This window comes from Sphaerodactylus townsendi, linkage group LG09 (genome assembly GCF_021028975.2).
Source record: "Sphaerodactylus townsendi isolate TG3544 linkage group LG09, MPM_Stown_v2.3, whole genome shotgun sequence".
NCBI classification, from domain to species: Eukaryota; Metazoa; Chordata; class Lepidosauria; order Squamata; family Sphaerodactylidae; genus Sphaerodactylus; species Sphaerodactylus townsendi.
In genome coordinates, this window is record NC_059433.1 from 23,271,673 (window position 1) to 23,286,114 (window position 14,442).

General features: G+C 44.3%; 1 protein-coding gene across 1 annotated transcript in view; it reads left to right on the forward strand.

Annotated features, from left to right (window-relative positions):
• RREB1 (ras responsive element binding protein 1) overlaps window positions 1-14,442 on the forward strand; it is a 165,067-nt gene that overhangs the window by 84,045 nt on the left and 66,580 nt on the right. The window contains 3 exon segments of the mRNA XM_048507893.1: window positions 3,162-3,283; window positions 7,704-7,833; window positions 8,876-9,076. Coding sequence (XP_048363850.1) covers window positions 8,966-9,076 — 111 coding nt within the window. The 5' untranslated portion in view covers window positions 3,162-3,283; window positions 7,704-7,833; window positions 8,876-8,965.

Below are 14,442 nucleotides of genomic sequence, written 5' to 3' on the forward strand. Positions count from 1 at the left end.
TGTTCTTGTCTGTCCTGCCAGTCCAAGCAAATTGGACCAAAGAACAAAGTGGTAGAATTTTGAAGGGATGGAAGAGAATGAATCACTGTGGAGGACAGGGGATGGATTCACACTTTGAACATTCCTGTGCGTATGAAACTCGGTGGAAATGGAATTCTGGCACTACAGAAACCCTGAAACCCTCCCATCCTACCTCCTCTCACAATACTAGACAACACAGTATCAACAGTAGAGACCTTTAAATTTCTAGGCTCCATCATATCTCATGACCTAAAATGGACACCTAATATCAAAAATGTCATTAAAAAAGCACAACAAAGAATGTTCTTTCTGCGCCAACTCAGGAAGCTCAAACTGCCCAAGGAGCTGCTGATACGGTTCTACAGAGGAATCATTGAGTCTGTCATCTGCACCTCTATAACTGTGTGGTTTGGTTCTGCAACCCAACAAGATCGACACAGACTTCAGAGAATAATCAGAACTGCAGAAAAAACAATTGCTGCTAACCTGCCTTCCATTGAGGACCTGTATACTGCACGGGTCAAAAAAAGGGCTGTGAAAAATATTTACTGACCCTCGAGATCCTGGACATAAACTGTTTTAACTCTTACCCTCTAAACGTCGCTACAGAGCACTGCACACCAAGACAACTAGACATAAGAACAGTTTTTTCCCGAATGCCATCACTCTGTTAAACAAATAATTCCCTCGATAATGTCAAACTATTTATTATATATTTATTATATAATTACTGCACTACTTTTTTCATCATTCCTATTACCCATCTCCTCCCAATTATGACTGTATGACTATAGCCTGTGCTGACATTTCATTTTATTTTATGATTTTACATTTTATGTTTTTATTACTATTGATTGTTTCCTGATTGCTTACTAGACCTATATGACAATCATTAAGTGCTGTACCTTATGATTCTTGACAAATGTATTTTCTTTTATGTACACTGAGAGCATATGCACCGGAGACAAATTCCTTGTGTGTCCAATCACACTTGGCCAATAAAGATTCTATTCTATTCTATTCTACAGCAGTCTGCCATCTCATTCTCCAGAATGTGTAAAAATCCAGCCGGAACTTGCAAGCCAGGCCTTAAAAGAAGTGTGTACTACCTCTTGAAGACTCCCAGTGAGAGCATGTATGGACTGGCCTTTTACCTTACCAGGAAAGTTCCTGGTAAGCTGTTGTCTTGAAGGTCTACTGGTGCTCAGAGCAGTCTGAACCTATTGGCAGCTGCACCTTTTGCCATTATTGTCACTGGCAAGATCTGTGCCAAGCAGGGCTGCTTGCACAGCAGGGACTGTTGGGCCCAGCATGCTCCAGGGCTCTTCTAATCTGCCTGCCTGCCTGCCTTCCCCCCACCCCCCCCCTCTCTCTCTCTCTCTGTGTGTGTGTGTGGCAATAGCCACTGCAATCAAATGTGGCAGAGAAGAAGTGGAGTAGTGGTAGTTTGGATTTATATCCCACCTGTCTCTCCTGTAAGGAGACTCAAGGTGGTTTACCTTGAGTCCTGTAAGGAGACTCAAGGTGATTTATATCCCACCTGTCTCTCCTGTAAGGAGACTCAAGGTGGTTTCCCTTCCTCTCCCCACCACAGACACCTTGTGAAGTAGGTGGGGCTGAGAGAGTTCCGAAGAACTGTGACGAGCCTAGTCACCCAGCAGGAATGTAGGAGTTCGGTTCACCAGATAAGTCTCCGCCACTCAGGTGGAGGAGTGGGGAATCAAACCAGGTTCTCCAGATTAGAATCCACCTGCTTTTAACCACTACCGCACGCTGAAAACCAGCCTGCTGCACAAATATGGCAGAGAAGACATAAAAAGAGCTGATTCTCCTGCATGTCACTGATGTGCTTGCAACCCATTGGACAATACAAGTTTTAAAAGAAATGAGGACAATACAGCAGGCTTGGCAGCCATAGGAAATCTAAGCAGTAAAAGATGGGTGTAAGGAAATCTGTTATGCAGAACTCCAGGATACAGGAACAAAATGATAATGTTGTTCAGATGGGAATTTGCAAACATCTTGGATGCACTGCTGAAGAAGCTGCTAAGGGGTGCCTGTTAGTAAACATTTTATTTCTTAAGTGAGCGTCTGTCTTTAATTTTGAATATTAATTTGTATTGCTAAATTTTAAATTAGCTACAATCCTCCCCTTCTGGTTTTGAGGTGGGATAGCATTCCGTTTTAAAAGCAAGCGAAACAGAGGATGTGATCTTCCCCAAGACTTCTCAGAAGAAAGCTAACCCCTCCTTCCCCCCCATCCCTTTACATGTGTCTGCAGCTGTGAGACTTTAGTAGTTTCAGTAACACCTTCATTCTTACTAGCAGAGGCATCCTGCAGTAGCTGATTTCCTTGGCTTTTTATGAATTAAGTCAGTTGTGAAGTTATTAAGGCAGTGAAAAATATTTTTGGAATTAGAAGCTTGTACTCCTTTGACACAACGTGGATACACCAAGTGCCAGGTACCGACGGTTCTCGGTTCCCCAGCTGAATCATCAGGTGCTGTGTTTATCATAAGGCAGTGCAGATTTTTCCCAGACGCTGATGCTTCTGCAAGTGTGACTCTTATGCATACACACACAAAGATGGAGATTAAAATCCAGAGTAGCTCCTGTGTTTTGTTTGTTGAAATTTATTCCGATAACAGTGTGCCGTCAAACATGCCAATATATCGTTATCTCACTTGGGATATGTTTGTAAGGTTGACTTTTTAGCCTAAATCTGTGGTTTTCCCTAGAATCTGTTCTGTATTTATCAAACAATCCTGTTTTATTTGTTTGCTTTCCAACATTTGCATTCTTCAAGGAACAGAAGTGTACATTCAGGTTTCCTGCTTCATTTGAGGCTGGTGGTCTGTATGTGGTGTTGTAGTTCTGGTTTTGAGCCTCAAATAGGGAAGACCTGGGTTCAAATCCATCCAACCATGAAGCTCATCAGAGCCATTCACCATCTCTCAGCATACCTGACAGGGGAATTGGGTGTGGGGGATCCACATTCATGACCTCATGCCTCTTGAAGGAAGGGTGACAACTCTGTGACACACCTTTAACTGAGAGATTGTAACATGTCCCCCAAATGGGTTCAACAGATGTGTTTAATCATTGGATAGCCCTAATTTAATCTTACTTTTCTCCTCTAGGCAGTGTTGTCCCGGTGCCCCATCAGCACTAATACCGAAGCGACACTACCAGTCAGTGACGACCACCAGAATCCCATTTGCATCATTGCTTGGAAAGCAAGGATAGATCCATGCTTTTAAAGGTCAGTGGGAAAATACATTGTGCAACAATCCAAGTAGTTTCTCTTGTCTACAGTCTTCCTTCTGAAACTTGAATGTCAGTTTTTCCTTTACCTTGGTTACGAGAGGAGCGCACTGGCTTCTGAATATCCACTCATCGGATTGATTGTATAAATTTGGCGAAGAAGAAGAAGAGTTTGGATTTATATCCCCCCTTTCTCTCCTGCAGGAGACTCAAAGGGGCTTACAATCTCCTTGCCCTTCCCCCCTCACAACAAACACCCTGTGAGGCAGGTGGGGCTGAGAGAGCTCCGAGAAGCTGTGACTAGCCCAAGGTCACCCAGCTGGTGTGTGTGGGAGTGCACAGGCTAATCTGAATTCCCCAGATAAGCCTCCACAGCTCAGGCGGGAATCAAACCCGGTTCCTCCAGATTAGATATACGAGCTCTTAACCTCCTACGCCACTGCTGCTCCTTTTTATGAATTAAGTCAGTTGTGAGGTTATTAACTTCTGGAGCTAATGGGTTAGATGCAGCTGGAATTTCTTCTGAGGGAAGACGGGAGATTTTTTAATTTCCCCACCCACACACTGAGGCAGACCACAGACTCCCCCCAATGCTACTGAATAGGTCCCCCGTTCTTAAGAAGAAGAAGAGTTTGGATTTTGTCCTGTGACTTACAAGCTTCTTTCCCTTCTTTTCATCACATCAGACACCTTGTGAGGTAGGTGGGGCTGAGAGTGTTCCAAAGAACTGTGACTAGCCCAAGGTCACCCAGCAGGAATGTAGGAATGCAGAAACACATCTGGTTCACCCGATAAACCTGTGCAACTCAGGTGGAGGAGTGCAGAATCAAACCTGATTCTCTAGATTAGAGTCCACCTGCTCTTAACTCCATGCTGGTTTAAGGAGTAGGATTGCAGAGGGTGTTTTGACCTGAGCAGGACAGAGGCAAGGAAGTCTTGTTCTTTTGCAGTTAGTGTACATTTTGTGTGAGATCCAATACGATAATTGTAAAATCTTCAGTGTACAGTTGTGGCCAGTTGAATCCTTTTTTCATTGTACAGCAACTTTGTTCTGTGGCTTCTCTTTCCAGCTGTGACCAGATAATAGATTAGGCCTCTGGCTAAAGCTGCCTTGATTGGTGAACTGTCCCTGAGCAGTGGTATGCATGAATCTGTATTCTGAAACTCCTGCTTCAAGAGGATATCACACAGCCCTGGGTCACCTGCATAGGACATGGGGGTCACATAAGGTTGTTTTTTTATTGGCTGACAACCACATACATGGGTCAGTTGTGACGTTAATCTAGAAGTATGTGGAAAGCAGCAGCAGCACAGGTATCCTTGAATGACATGGAGAGGGAGAAGTTGACATTTTCCTGGGACAAAGTCACTTGACTGGTGTCTGTTCAGTGCCTTCTTGCTTCTGGGGTCCTATCAGACACTGCTTTGGATTATCTTCGTAGCTTTCTTAAATTTGCGGCCTCTTCCTGTCATATTAACGAAATGCGGGCTGATGTGTTCAGTACTGAATTCTAAGCTGGAAGAGAATTGCAAAGTACCAACCCCCATGACATCTAGGGTAACCTAGTTTTGTCATAAGTGCCTTCAACATCATAAGTACCTTCAACAATAACGAACCTCTGTCCTCATTGTAGGGAAGAACTACTTGGTTGCAGAAAGTCAGAGGCGTATCTAGGGGAAATGGAGCCCTAGGGCAAAATCTGAACCCTCCCAGCGCCCAGGTTTAATGCACGGAGCCGGCAAGGCGCCCAGGTCTATCACTTGGAGCCGGAGCCAGAGCCTTCCCTCAGAGCAAACTGAACCTTCACAGTAAATTTCCAAGGTTCTGTTTCAACCAAGTCCTTGCTGTAAAGTGGTTTCTCCTTGAGACTGCTTTTGAAGGAGCCAGAGATTGCTGAAAGTGTTAAATCTCTTTCTCTGGCCTAATTAGGGAAGAGTTGGTGCTTCTCGACACCGTTGCTGCACAAAGGAGGAGGGAGAGTTACAGGAAGAACAATGGGTTCCTTTATTCTGGAGTCCTGGAGTTCTCCTGGGTCTGTGCATGCACCGTACATGTTATGTTTTTTCCCCCTTCCTACCTATTCCAAAGTAGGATCTTAAGCACCCAGAGACCAAACAAATGAGAGTACAGTATAAACTTTCAAAGTAGTGGCTCTGACTGATGGGGCTGGCCTGCAGCGTGTGAATTTTTGTTGTTGTTGAAGTTCTTCCTGGGTATCAATGAAAACAAAGTCAGCCGCAGCATAATTTTTTGAAGGGGTCAGGGAGGATGGAAAGAGGAAGGGGAAAAGAAACAGGACCTGAAGTCTTCCTGTTGCTTTCTCATCGGTGCAAGGAAGTCAGCGTCAGTTTACAATTTTTGTTATTTAAAAAGAAGATTTGGAGAAGGTCTGGGGGTGGGTGAGCGAACATTGTATGGCACAGTTGCAATTTTTTTTATCCCAAAGGAGGAAATAGATTTAGCAAATAGCTTCCTGTTGAAACCTAGAAGGAACAGTCTTTTGCTTCAGTTGGTTTTCTTGTTTTGTGTTCAAACTCTGTCTCATCGTTTTGGGCATCTGGCTGACTGCTACGGTATTGCTTCAGGGCTGGTCTTTGTCAAAAGCCAGCCTTCTCTCTCTCTCTCGCTGCCTGCATCTTCTGGTAGCCTGTTTATGTCTGCAGAAGATCTCAAACCCTGTAACTCTTGCCTGCCTTGTCTTTCAAGGGGCAGGATCAAAATGGAAAGGCCAGGGGACACCTTTGAACCTTAACCTCCAATGATACTTTTAGCCTTCATCTGAACGGGTCCATTTTTCCGCAGTGTAATGGGCTCTTGCGTTGCAGCAACTTTCTTTGGAAGTGCTCAAAATGTCCTGGGAAATCTCTGTTTGAGAGCAAAGGTCAGTTTCCTCAGGGAAGTATTTCATGAGAATATGGCCATAAAAGCAGAGGGTCTCCTCCCCTGCATTGTTAGCCCTTCGATCTACATGTTAAGTGGCAGAATATTCCCTTGAAGGTGTGAAAGGAGGCCAGTTCAGTGTTAAAATTCTTACACAGATGGTCTAAATTCTCTAGGAAGTGCTTGGGCACCACATTTGTTGTAGGGTAAACGTTGAGTCATATGTACCATTGCACTATATAAGTGTTTTGGTTGTGATTTTTAAAATCCAGTTTTGCAAACTTGTGTTTACAAAAAATACATAGGCAGGGGCTGGTGAAGAATTTGTCTAGAGAGCAAATTTTGTTCCTCTGTCATTGGCATCAAACTGTCAGTTAATGCAGTATTCCCGCATGGAAATCTTATATTTTAGATGTGATCATGGCAGTGAAGATGCAAAAGTGGTGCATCTTATTAGTTGATATTAACACAAAAGAAGGAGCCCTGCTGGATCAGAGTCATAGGCCCATGACCTATGGGACACTTACCTCTGCCCTTTTAGTTGCATGGTGGGACTGAAGTGTGGTCTCCTCCCGTTTACATGGGAGGAGGCAGCCCAGTCCTCCCCCCACAGCTAGTCTCAGCAAGCCTCTGTTTCCTGGTTCTCTTAACTCTTAACCTGGGGTACCGTATATACTCATGTATAAGTCGACCTGCATATAAATCGAGGCACCTAATTTTACCACAAAAAACTGGGAAAACTGATTGACTCGTGTATAAGTTGAGGGTGCGAAATGCAGCAGCTACTGGTAAATTTCAAAACTAAAAATAGATACCAATAAAATTACATTAATTGAGGCATCAGTAGGTTAAATGTTTTTGAATATTTATTTCAAAGAAAAACAGTACACTAGCTCTAAGTGGAAAAGAGGGTCAACAAGAACAATATGGTCTCAACAATAACTGTTTATGTTAGCAGTACCAACATTTCAGAGTATCTTTAGGAGACCCTCCTGATGATACCACCCAGGTTTGGCGAAGTTTGGTTCAGGGGGTCCAAAGTTATGGACCCTCAAAAGGGTAGCCCCATCCACTGTTAGCTTCCATTGGAAACAATGGGGGATGGGGGCACCCCCTTGGGGGTCCATAACTGGATCCCCTGAACCAAACTTTACCAAACTTGGCTAGTATCATCAGGAGTGTCACCTGATGATACCCTGAAATTTTGGTGCTGCTAGCCTAAAAATGCGCCCCCTGGTGGCCGACAAAGTAAAAACCCTAAAATATTTTTTAAAATACACCTCACTCGCTTATACGTCGAGGGGGTCTTTTTCAGCACAAAAAATGTGCTGAAAAACTCGACTTATACACGAGTATATACGGTAGTTAGGCATCTACTTTGTAAGTTACTAATCCAAGAGTGATGCTTCTTGTTACTGAATTGTTATATTGCTTTGTATTTGATATTTGTAAGCTTTGCTAGTAGAGATTGAGCTTTGCTAGTAGAGCTTTGCTAGTAGAGATTGACCTCTGTCCCCCACCTCCTTTCATTATCTAGTGTTAACCGGTGCTGCTGAGGAAAAAAGACTCCGGATCTAGATGGCGCTAAGCCTGCCACACTGACACAGGAGAGCAGCAAGCAAGGAGGGGACAGCTCACTGGACAGTGTCAGAAGAAGAGCAATGAAGGTAATTAGTTCAGTTTGAATGGTGGGTTTAAGACTGAAACTGTCCCAGAAATGGATTTGTAATATGTGCTTATTCTGCATGGCTAAAGTACCTCATGGGACAGAATAATGCCCTCCCTCCCTCCCTCCCTCCCTCCCTCCCTCCCTCCCTCCCTCCATCCATCCATCCATCCATCCATCCATCCATCCATCCATCCATCCATCCATCCATATCCATCCATCCATCTCCATCCATCCATCCATCCCCATCCATCCATCCATCCATCCATCCATCCATCCATCCATCCATCCATATCCATCCATCCATCCATCTCCATCCATCCATCCATCCATCCATCCATCCATCCATCCATCCATCCATCCATCCATCCATCCATCCATCCATCCATCCATCCATCCATCCATCCATCCATCCAATCGTGGGATCTGGGTGGAGGATCAGTCCTGTGGCTTGGACGAGGAGTGGGAAAGGGTCAAGGAGGTGAAATAGATTCCTTTCTTCAGTGGAGCTGGGCTGTCAGAAGAGGAGAGAGGAACCATTTGTCCTTTTTCACTCCAGCCTTCCTTCCAGCCTACAGGCTGTTCATCCATACTGGCCCCTCAACTCTTTCAGTCCAACCTACCTCTACAGGATTGTTGCCGTCAGGGTAAAATGGAGGAGGGGGAATGAAGGTGATCCTACCTGGGATAGTACCTTTGCACAAGAGGTTGTCCTTTAATTGCTCTGTTTTCTGGCCTTTTTATTTATTCAAAACAATACTATCCCACTTTATATTCTCAGGCATCTAACAATGCAACACCGGGTTGCAAGAATACAAAATGTAAGAATGCAATTAACAAGGTTTTAAAAAGACAGATTTCAAAGCGCAGAATGTTTTTTTTTTAAAGCAGAGACTTCAGATTTAAAAGGGTGGAGAATTAAACCAGATTTTTTAAAGCATCCTCATAGTGGATGAGACATGTAGGACGTAGTGTTTCTGTGGCTACATTTATTGATGGGTTCTCTGACTTTCCTTTTCTTTCGTTTCCTCTCGCAATCCTAGAGAACAAACCTGGAATCTTGAGCAGTTCTGCAGCAACGTCACGGTTATCCAACTGTTGAAGGCACGGATTTCTCCTCTGTTGACACCATAATGGCAGCTGTCATGAGCTTGGGGAAGATGCCCGGAAATGGCACGGTGTCTCCAAACACTAAATCCCCAACAAAATCTCTTACTCCTAATCGGATTGGCCGTAGAAACCAGGTAAAGAATAAGCAGACATTTTTTGATGTAGAAGACTGTCTACATTGCAAAGAAGCAAACAACCAAATCACAACCTTTTGTCCAAGGGTCTCACAGCTGGAGTCAAATGGCTGTTGTGGGTTTTTTCTGGGCTATGTGGCTATGGTAAAATGGTTTGTTCTCCTGACGCTTTGCCCACATCTATGGCCGGCATCTTCAAAGACATGTTACTGTAAGATGGGTTTCTCTATGTGGCACACATCTTACCATGATGTGCCTCTGAAGATGCCAGCTGTAGATGCTGGTGAAGATTAGGAGCAAAAAGTGCCAGACCACACCCACACAGCCTGGAAAACCCACAATGGCCAAAAGCCCAACCTTTGTGGGCACTTAGGCTCCTTCCGTACAGACAGAATAATGCACATTCAATCCACTTTCACAATTGTTTGAAAAATCCAGCTTCAAAGTGCATTGAAAGTGGATTGAAAGTGCATTATTCTGCATATGCGGAAGGGGCCTAAGTCCCTATGTACCAATCCCATCATGACATAGTATGTTAAAGCTAATGCAAACCAGTTTAATTGGTTCTTGGTTAAAATATATTTAGCCTGCTTTTTGGGCCCCCACTTTGTCTTAATAAAATCATCAGTTTAGTTTAAGGGCATGAAGTCACTGCACAGACACACTTAATATCCAAAGTTTTGTCGATTTCATATAGGTGTTTGTCTGCTTGCAGTAGGTCTTCCCCCAAACTCTAGCTAGTTTATCCATTCTTATCCATTCTTTGCAGTTTGCAATAGAAAATGTATTGTGAAGCTTGGAGACACCGCTCTTAACCACTGCACTCACAATGGGTGTATTTTTCCCCAACACACCTAGCAGTACTTGCATGGCACTCTTACCTGTCACAAAGGTGGTGCAGAGAGAGGCCGAAGCTCCATCCCCCATACATGCCACCATTGGGACCAAAATCAGGTGCTGTGGGTGCAGGAATTGATGAGAAATTGCATGTCAGGTATGAATGTTACACCCCACATGGAACCCAGACCCAGTGTTTGCCCTTTGTATAGTGTGAATAGGATCTCTCTCATCCTATCCTGCCTTGCAGGGTTGCTGTGGAAAATGGAAGATGGGAGAACAGCATATGGGTCCTTGAACTCCTTTGAGAAGTTGGTGGGATAAAAAGTAATAAAATTACTAACGCAGTGGTGGTGAACCTTTGGCACTCCAGTGGTGGCGAACCTTTGGCACTGCTGGCAGGGGCTGATGGGAATTGTAGTCCTTAACATCTGGAGTGCCAAAAGTTCGCCATCACGGGACTAGCGCAAAGGAGATTATCATATATAACTGTTGGGTTCTACCTCTTAAGCTTTCAAGAGCTGTTACTGTGTTTAAAGTGTATTCTCTCCAGGAAGGCTAGAAATAATGTGTTTCTTTCTTTGAAACCATATAAAACTGCAATTTTTAAAATACTTGCAGGAATCTTGGAGGTGTTGCAAAGTCTTTCTGGAGAGGGGAAGATGCTCGTTTATCACTGCTAGCCTACTCTTAAGGGCAGGACAACAGCTAACATTAGAAAACAACCAAGTTTAGAGCTCCCAAGGAGCAGCTTTTGGCACTCTCTGGAACAGGGGATTGGAATATGTGAGCTACCGTTCCCATTTGATCAGTGCCAGGCTTAGTTTGATTGCTCTGGGAGGGTCAAAACTGCCTTTTGCAGGGATGGGAGGGGCCTTGCATCATAGCTGCTTGTCATAGTGGCATGTGGTGGGTTGTGTGTGTGTGTGTGTGTTTCAGGGCAGTGCCTTGCAGCCACTGACCTTTTAATTCCAGCAGCCTTTTCACTGGGCATTAGATCAAGAGAGTAAATGTGAGGGGATTAAACGAGATGCTTGTGAGTTACAAAAATAAATAAATAATGGCGGGAGGGGGGAGAGGAGTGGCTTTCCCTGTAGGTCAGCGTAGAAGTTAGCCCTCTAATCACATCTGCTGCTTAAACCGTCCTGTGAGAATGAGGTTTGCACAGGCAGCCAATTGGCAACAGGTTTTTTAAGCCTGTCCTTTTGGGGCCTGGGGTGTTCTTCCTTTTTGCTGGTACCTTCCGGGCTGCGGCTACTGCTGCAGGTAGACTCATTATTGCCCAACGGTCCCTTTTGAATGAGCGGCATTTGCAAGATCGCCTCGAGATTTTAAATTTGCATTGCAAATCTTTGACACAAGAAAAGGAGCCGGGGTGTGTGGGGGTGGGGGGTGGGGGGAGCAGTGACGGTGAAGTCTTTGATAACTATCCAGCTTTACTGTGTCAGTACTATTAGCGAGGTAACAAAACGCTCCGCAGCGTTATCCTTCTGAAGTTCTGGACGTTTGAGACAAACGAGAAAGCGGATGCCATCGGGGTCCTGTTCCTAAATTTCTCAGCAGCTGTTGGAGGCAGAAAACTAGAGTGACCTCTTTGCCATCCAGCCATTCTGCTCTGCTGGTGCTGTGATTTGGTAGCTTTCTCCGATCTAACCATATGACAGAGGAACATTTTAAAATCAGGGTGCGTAGAATTTCTGACAGTGATGGGTTCTTCACTGTAGCACTATATCTTGGGCCGCTGCAAATGTATATTTCTATGGTACGATGGGGCTGTATGCGTACGTATGTTTTGCCCGAGGACATAATCCTAGCTAGAGACCAAGGCCTGATACAATTGCACAGTTGGATTTGAGTCCAATCGCACCTTAGAAACCAATGAGATTTTTGGCTCTCAAGGGTCAATGTTCCCTTCATCAGACAGTTGTGACACTGTATGTAATTTCTCCCATGCGGTGTAGCGGTTAAGAGCAGGTGGACTCTAATCTGGAGAACCGTGATTGATTCCCCATGAGTGGTGGACTTTTATCTGGTCAACCAGACTTGTTTCCCTACTCCTACATTCCTGCTGAGTGACCTTGGTCGAATCACAGTTCTCTCAGCACTCTCTCAGCCCCTCCTGCCTCACAAGGTGTCTGTTGTGGGGAAAGGAAGGGAAAGGAGTTTGTAAAGTCCCTTTGAGACTCCTTGCAGGAGAGAAAGGTAGGGCATAAATCCAAGCTCCTCCTTTCTTTCTTTCTTTCTTTCTTTCTTTCTTTCTTTCTTTCTTTCTTTCTTTCTTTCTTTCTTTCTTTCTTTCTTTCTTTCTTTCTTTCTTTCTTTCTTTCTTTCTTTCTTTCTTTCTTCTTCTTCTTCTTCTTCTTCTTCTTTCTTTCTTTCTTTCTTTCTTTCTTCTTCTTCTTCTTCTTCTTCTTCTTCTTCTTCTTCTTCTTCTTCTTCTTCTTCTTCTTCTTCTTCTTCTTCTTCTTCTTCTTCTTCTTCTTCTTCTTCTTCTTCTTCTTCTTCTTCTTCTTCTTCTTCTTCTTCTTCTTCTTCTTCTTCTTCTTCTTCTTCTTCTTCTTCTTCTTCCTTCTTGTCTCTCCACCGCATTCACTTTCCCACAGCCCAATCTCATTTGGCTCTTCAGTGAGTCAGGAAGCGAAGTAACCCAATGCAGAACTCGGAAAGAGCTAGGTCACTTTATTAAAGCAAGCCTCGTTATCAAATTAGCTGCTAATTCTGTCTCTTAACTCGGGGAAGCACTCTGCGGTCGGCAGGGCTCCAACAGCTCTCCCTTTTAAAGCGTCTCTGGCTGAGCTCTGTTCACAGGAGTTTTGTTCAGCCTTCTGCGCTTACACAAAATCCCCCTGCTCTCTGGTTCGCTGCTGTTCTGGTATGCGGCCCAGTCACTGAGTGAGAGAAGTTCTGAGGGCTTGGGTTAATCTTAAACCCAGGGGCTCCCACTAATAGATGGTGGCTGAGCAACAGTATGCCTTTTCCCTCAGGATTCCTCTCCCACCCCCCCACCCCCCAACATACTGGTTCTCTCCCCCCTTGCAGAAAGTGATGAGCAAAGCTTCCAAATAATTAATGCCCAGAGCAAGAGAGTTTTCCCTCCGCCAGGAAAATACAGTTTGATTTCACTCTGGGCCTTGGGATTAAAACTGTAAACAGTCAGCACAGCTGTTTGCTCCCGACAGTTTTCACAGCCCTGCGACAAAATTGGAGATGAAGGCAATTTGATAAACTAATATTTAGAGGTCTGGGATTGGGGGGAACTGTTGTATGCTGCTATATTCTGCACACACATCAAAAGAGTATGGGTATGTACAAGTGTGAAAATACATAATTCCTCCCCGCCCTCGTTCTCTGTTATTTGGTGTTTGGAACCCTCAAAATCAATCGTCTGCTAAATGAAGATGAGGCCAAAGGAGGCACACAGCGCAGTATTAACCTTTGGGAACTCCTTGCCACAGAAATTGTCGAAAACGAGTTATAGGCTAAGGAATACACAGAATTTATTAGGGCAGTGATGGCGAACCTTTTCGAGACCGAGTTCCCAAATTGCAACCCAAAACCCACTTATTTATCACAAAGTGTCAACACGGCAATTTAACCTGAATACTCAGGTTTTACTTTTATAAAAAACGGTTGGCTCCGAGGCGTGCATTACTCGGGAGTAGGCTTGGTGGTAGTTGGTGGCTTTGCTTTGAAGCAACCGTCCAACTCTTCCAACAGGTGAATCACGACCCTAGGTGGGTTTGCTCAGAAGCAAGCCCCATTGCCAGCAACTGAGCTTACTCCCAGGTAAAGGATTGGGCTTTAGTTCTTCGCATGAAAATCAGTGGGGTTTAACAGCGCTTAACAGGGTTACCTACACTGCCTCCCCAAAACTAGGTCTTAGGTTTAATTCTAATAATGGAGCCCAGCGGCCCAGGCCAGCCTAGATGTGTGTGGGGAGGGGCACTCTGTTTGCGCGTGCCCACAGAGAAGGCTCTGAGTGCCACCTCTGGCACCCGTGCCGTATGTTCGCCACCACTGTATTAGAGTAAGAGTTTTGTTTTTTCTTGAAATTATTTTAAGTGTTAAAAAGGGAGATCTCTCTCATTTTGTTCATATTAATTTTGAATGCGTTTATTGTTCTATAATTACAGTTTTTTTATAAATAGGAGGGAGAGGGAATCAAGGAAAGACAAAGCGGAGATCATATCTGGGGTGAATCGAATGCCATTTCCCATGACTGAAATGGCACGGGATCACCCCGTACTGCCAGTTCTTAGAGATTCTTGTTTTGTGCTTGCCCTATCATTTTCTTTGTTAGAAAAATATAGAAGCAGATGAGAGGGAACAATTCCCATGGTTTTATAAGTTATAATTTTACAGACGCTAATAGAACAGAAATAAGGTAGTAATGCCCATTGCTTAAAGAAACCTGGGGCTTGGGTTCAAATGCAGCTATAGCATTCTGCCGCATACCACAGTGTGCATACCAGCATTGGCAGATAGAAACGTGTATAAATATGTATGAGGGAGGTGTGCATTCCTAAACC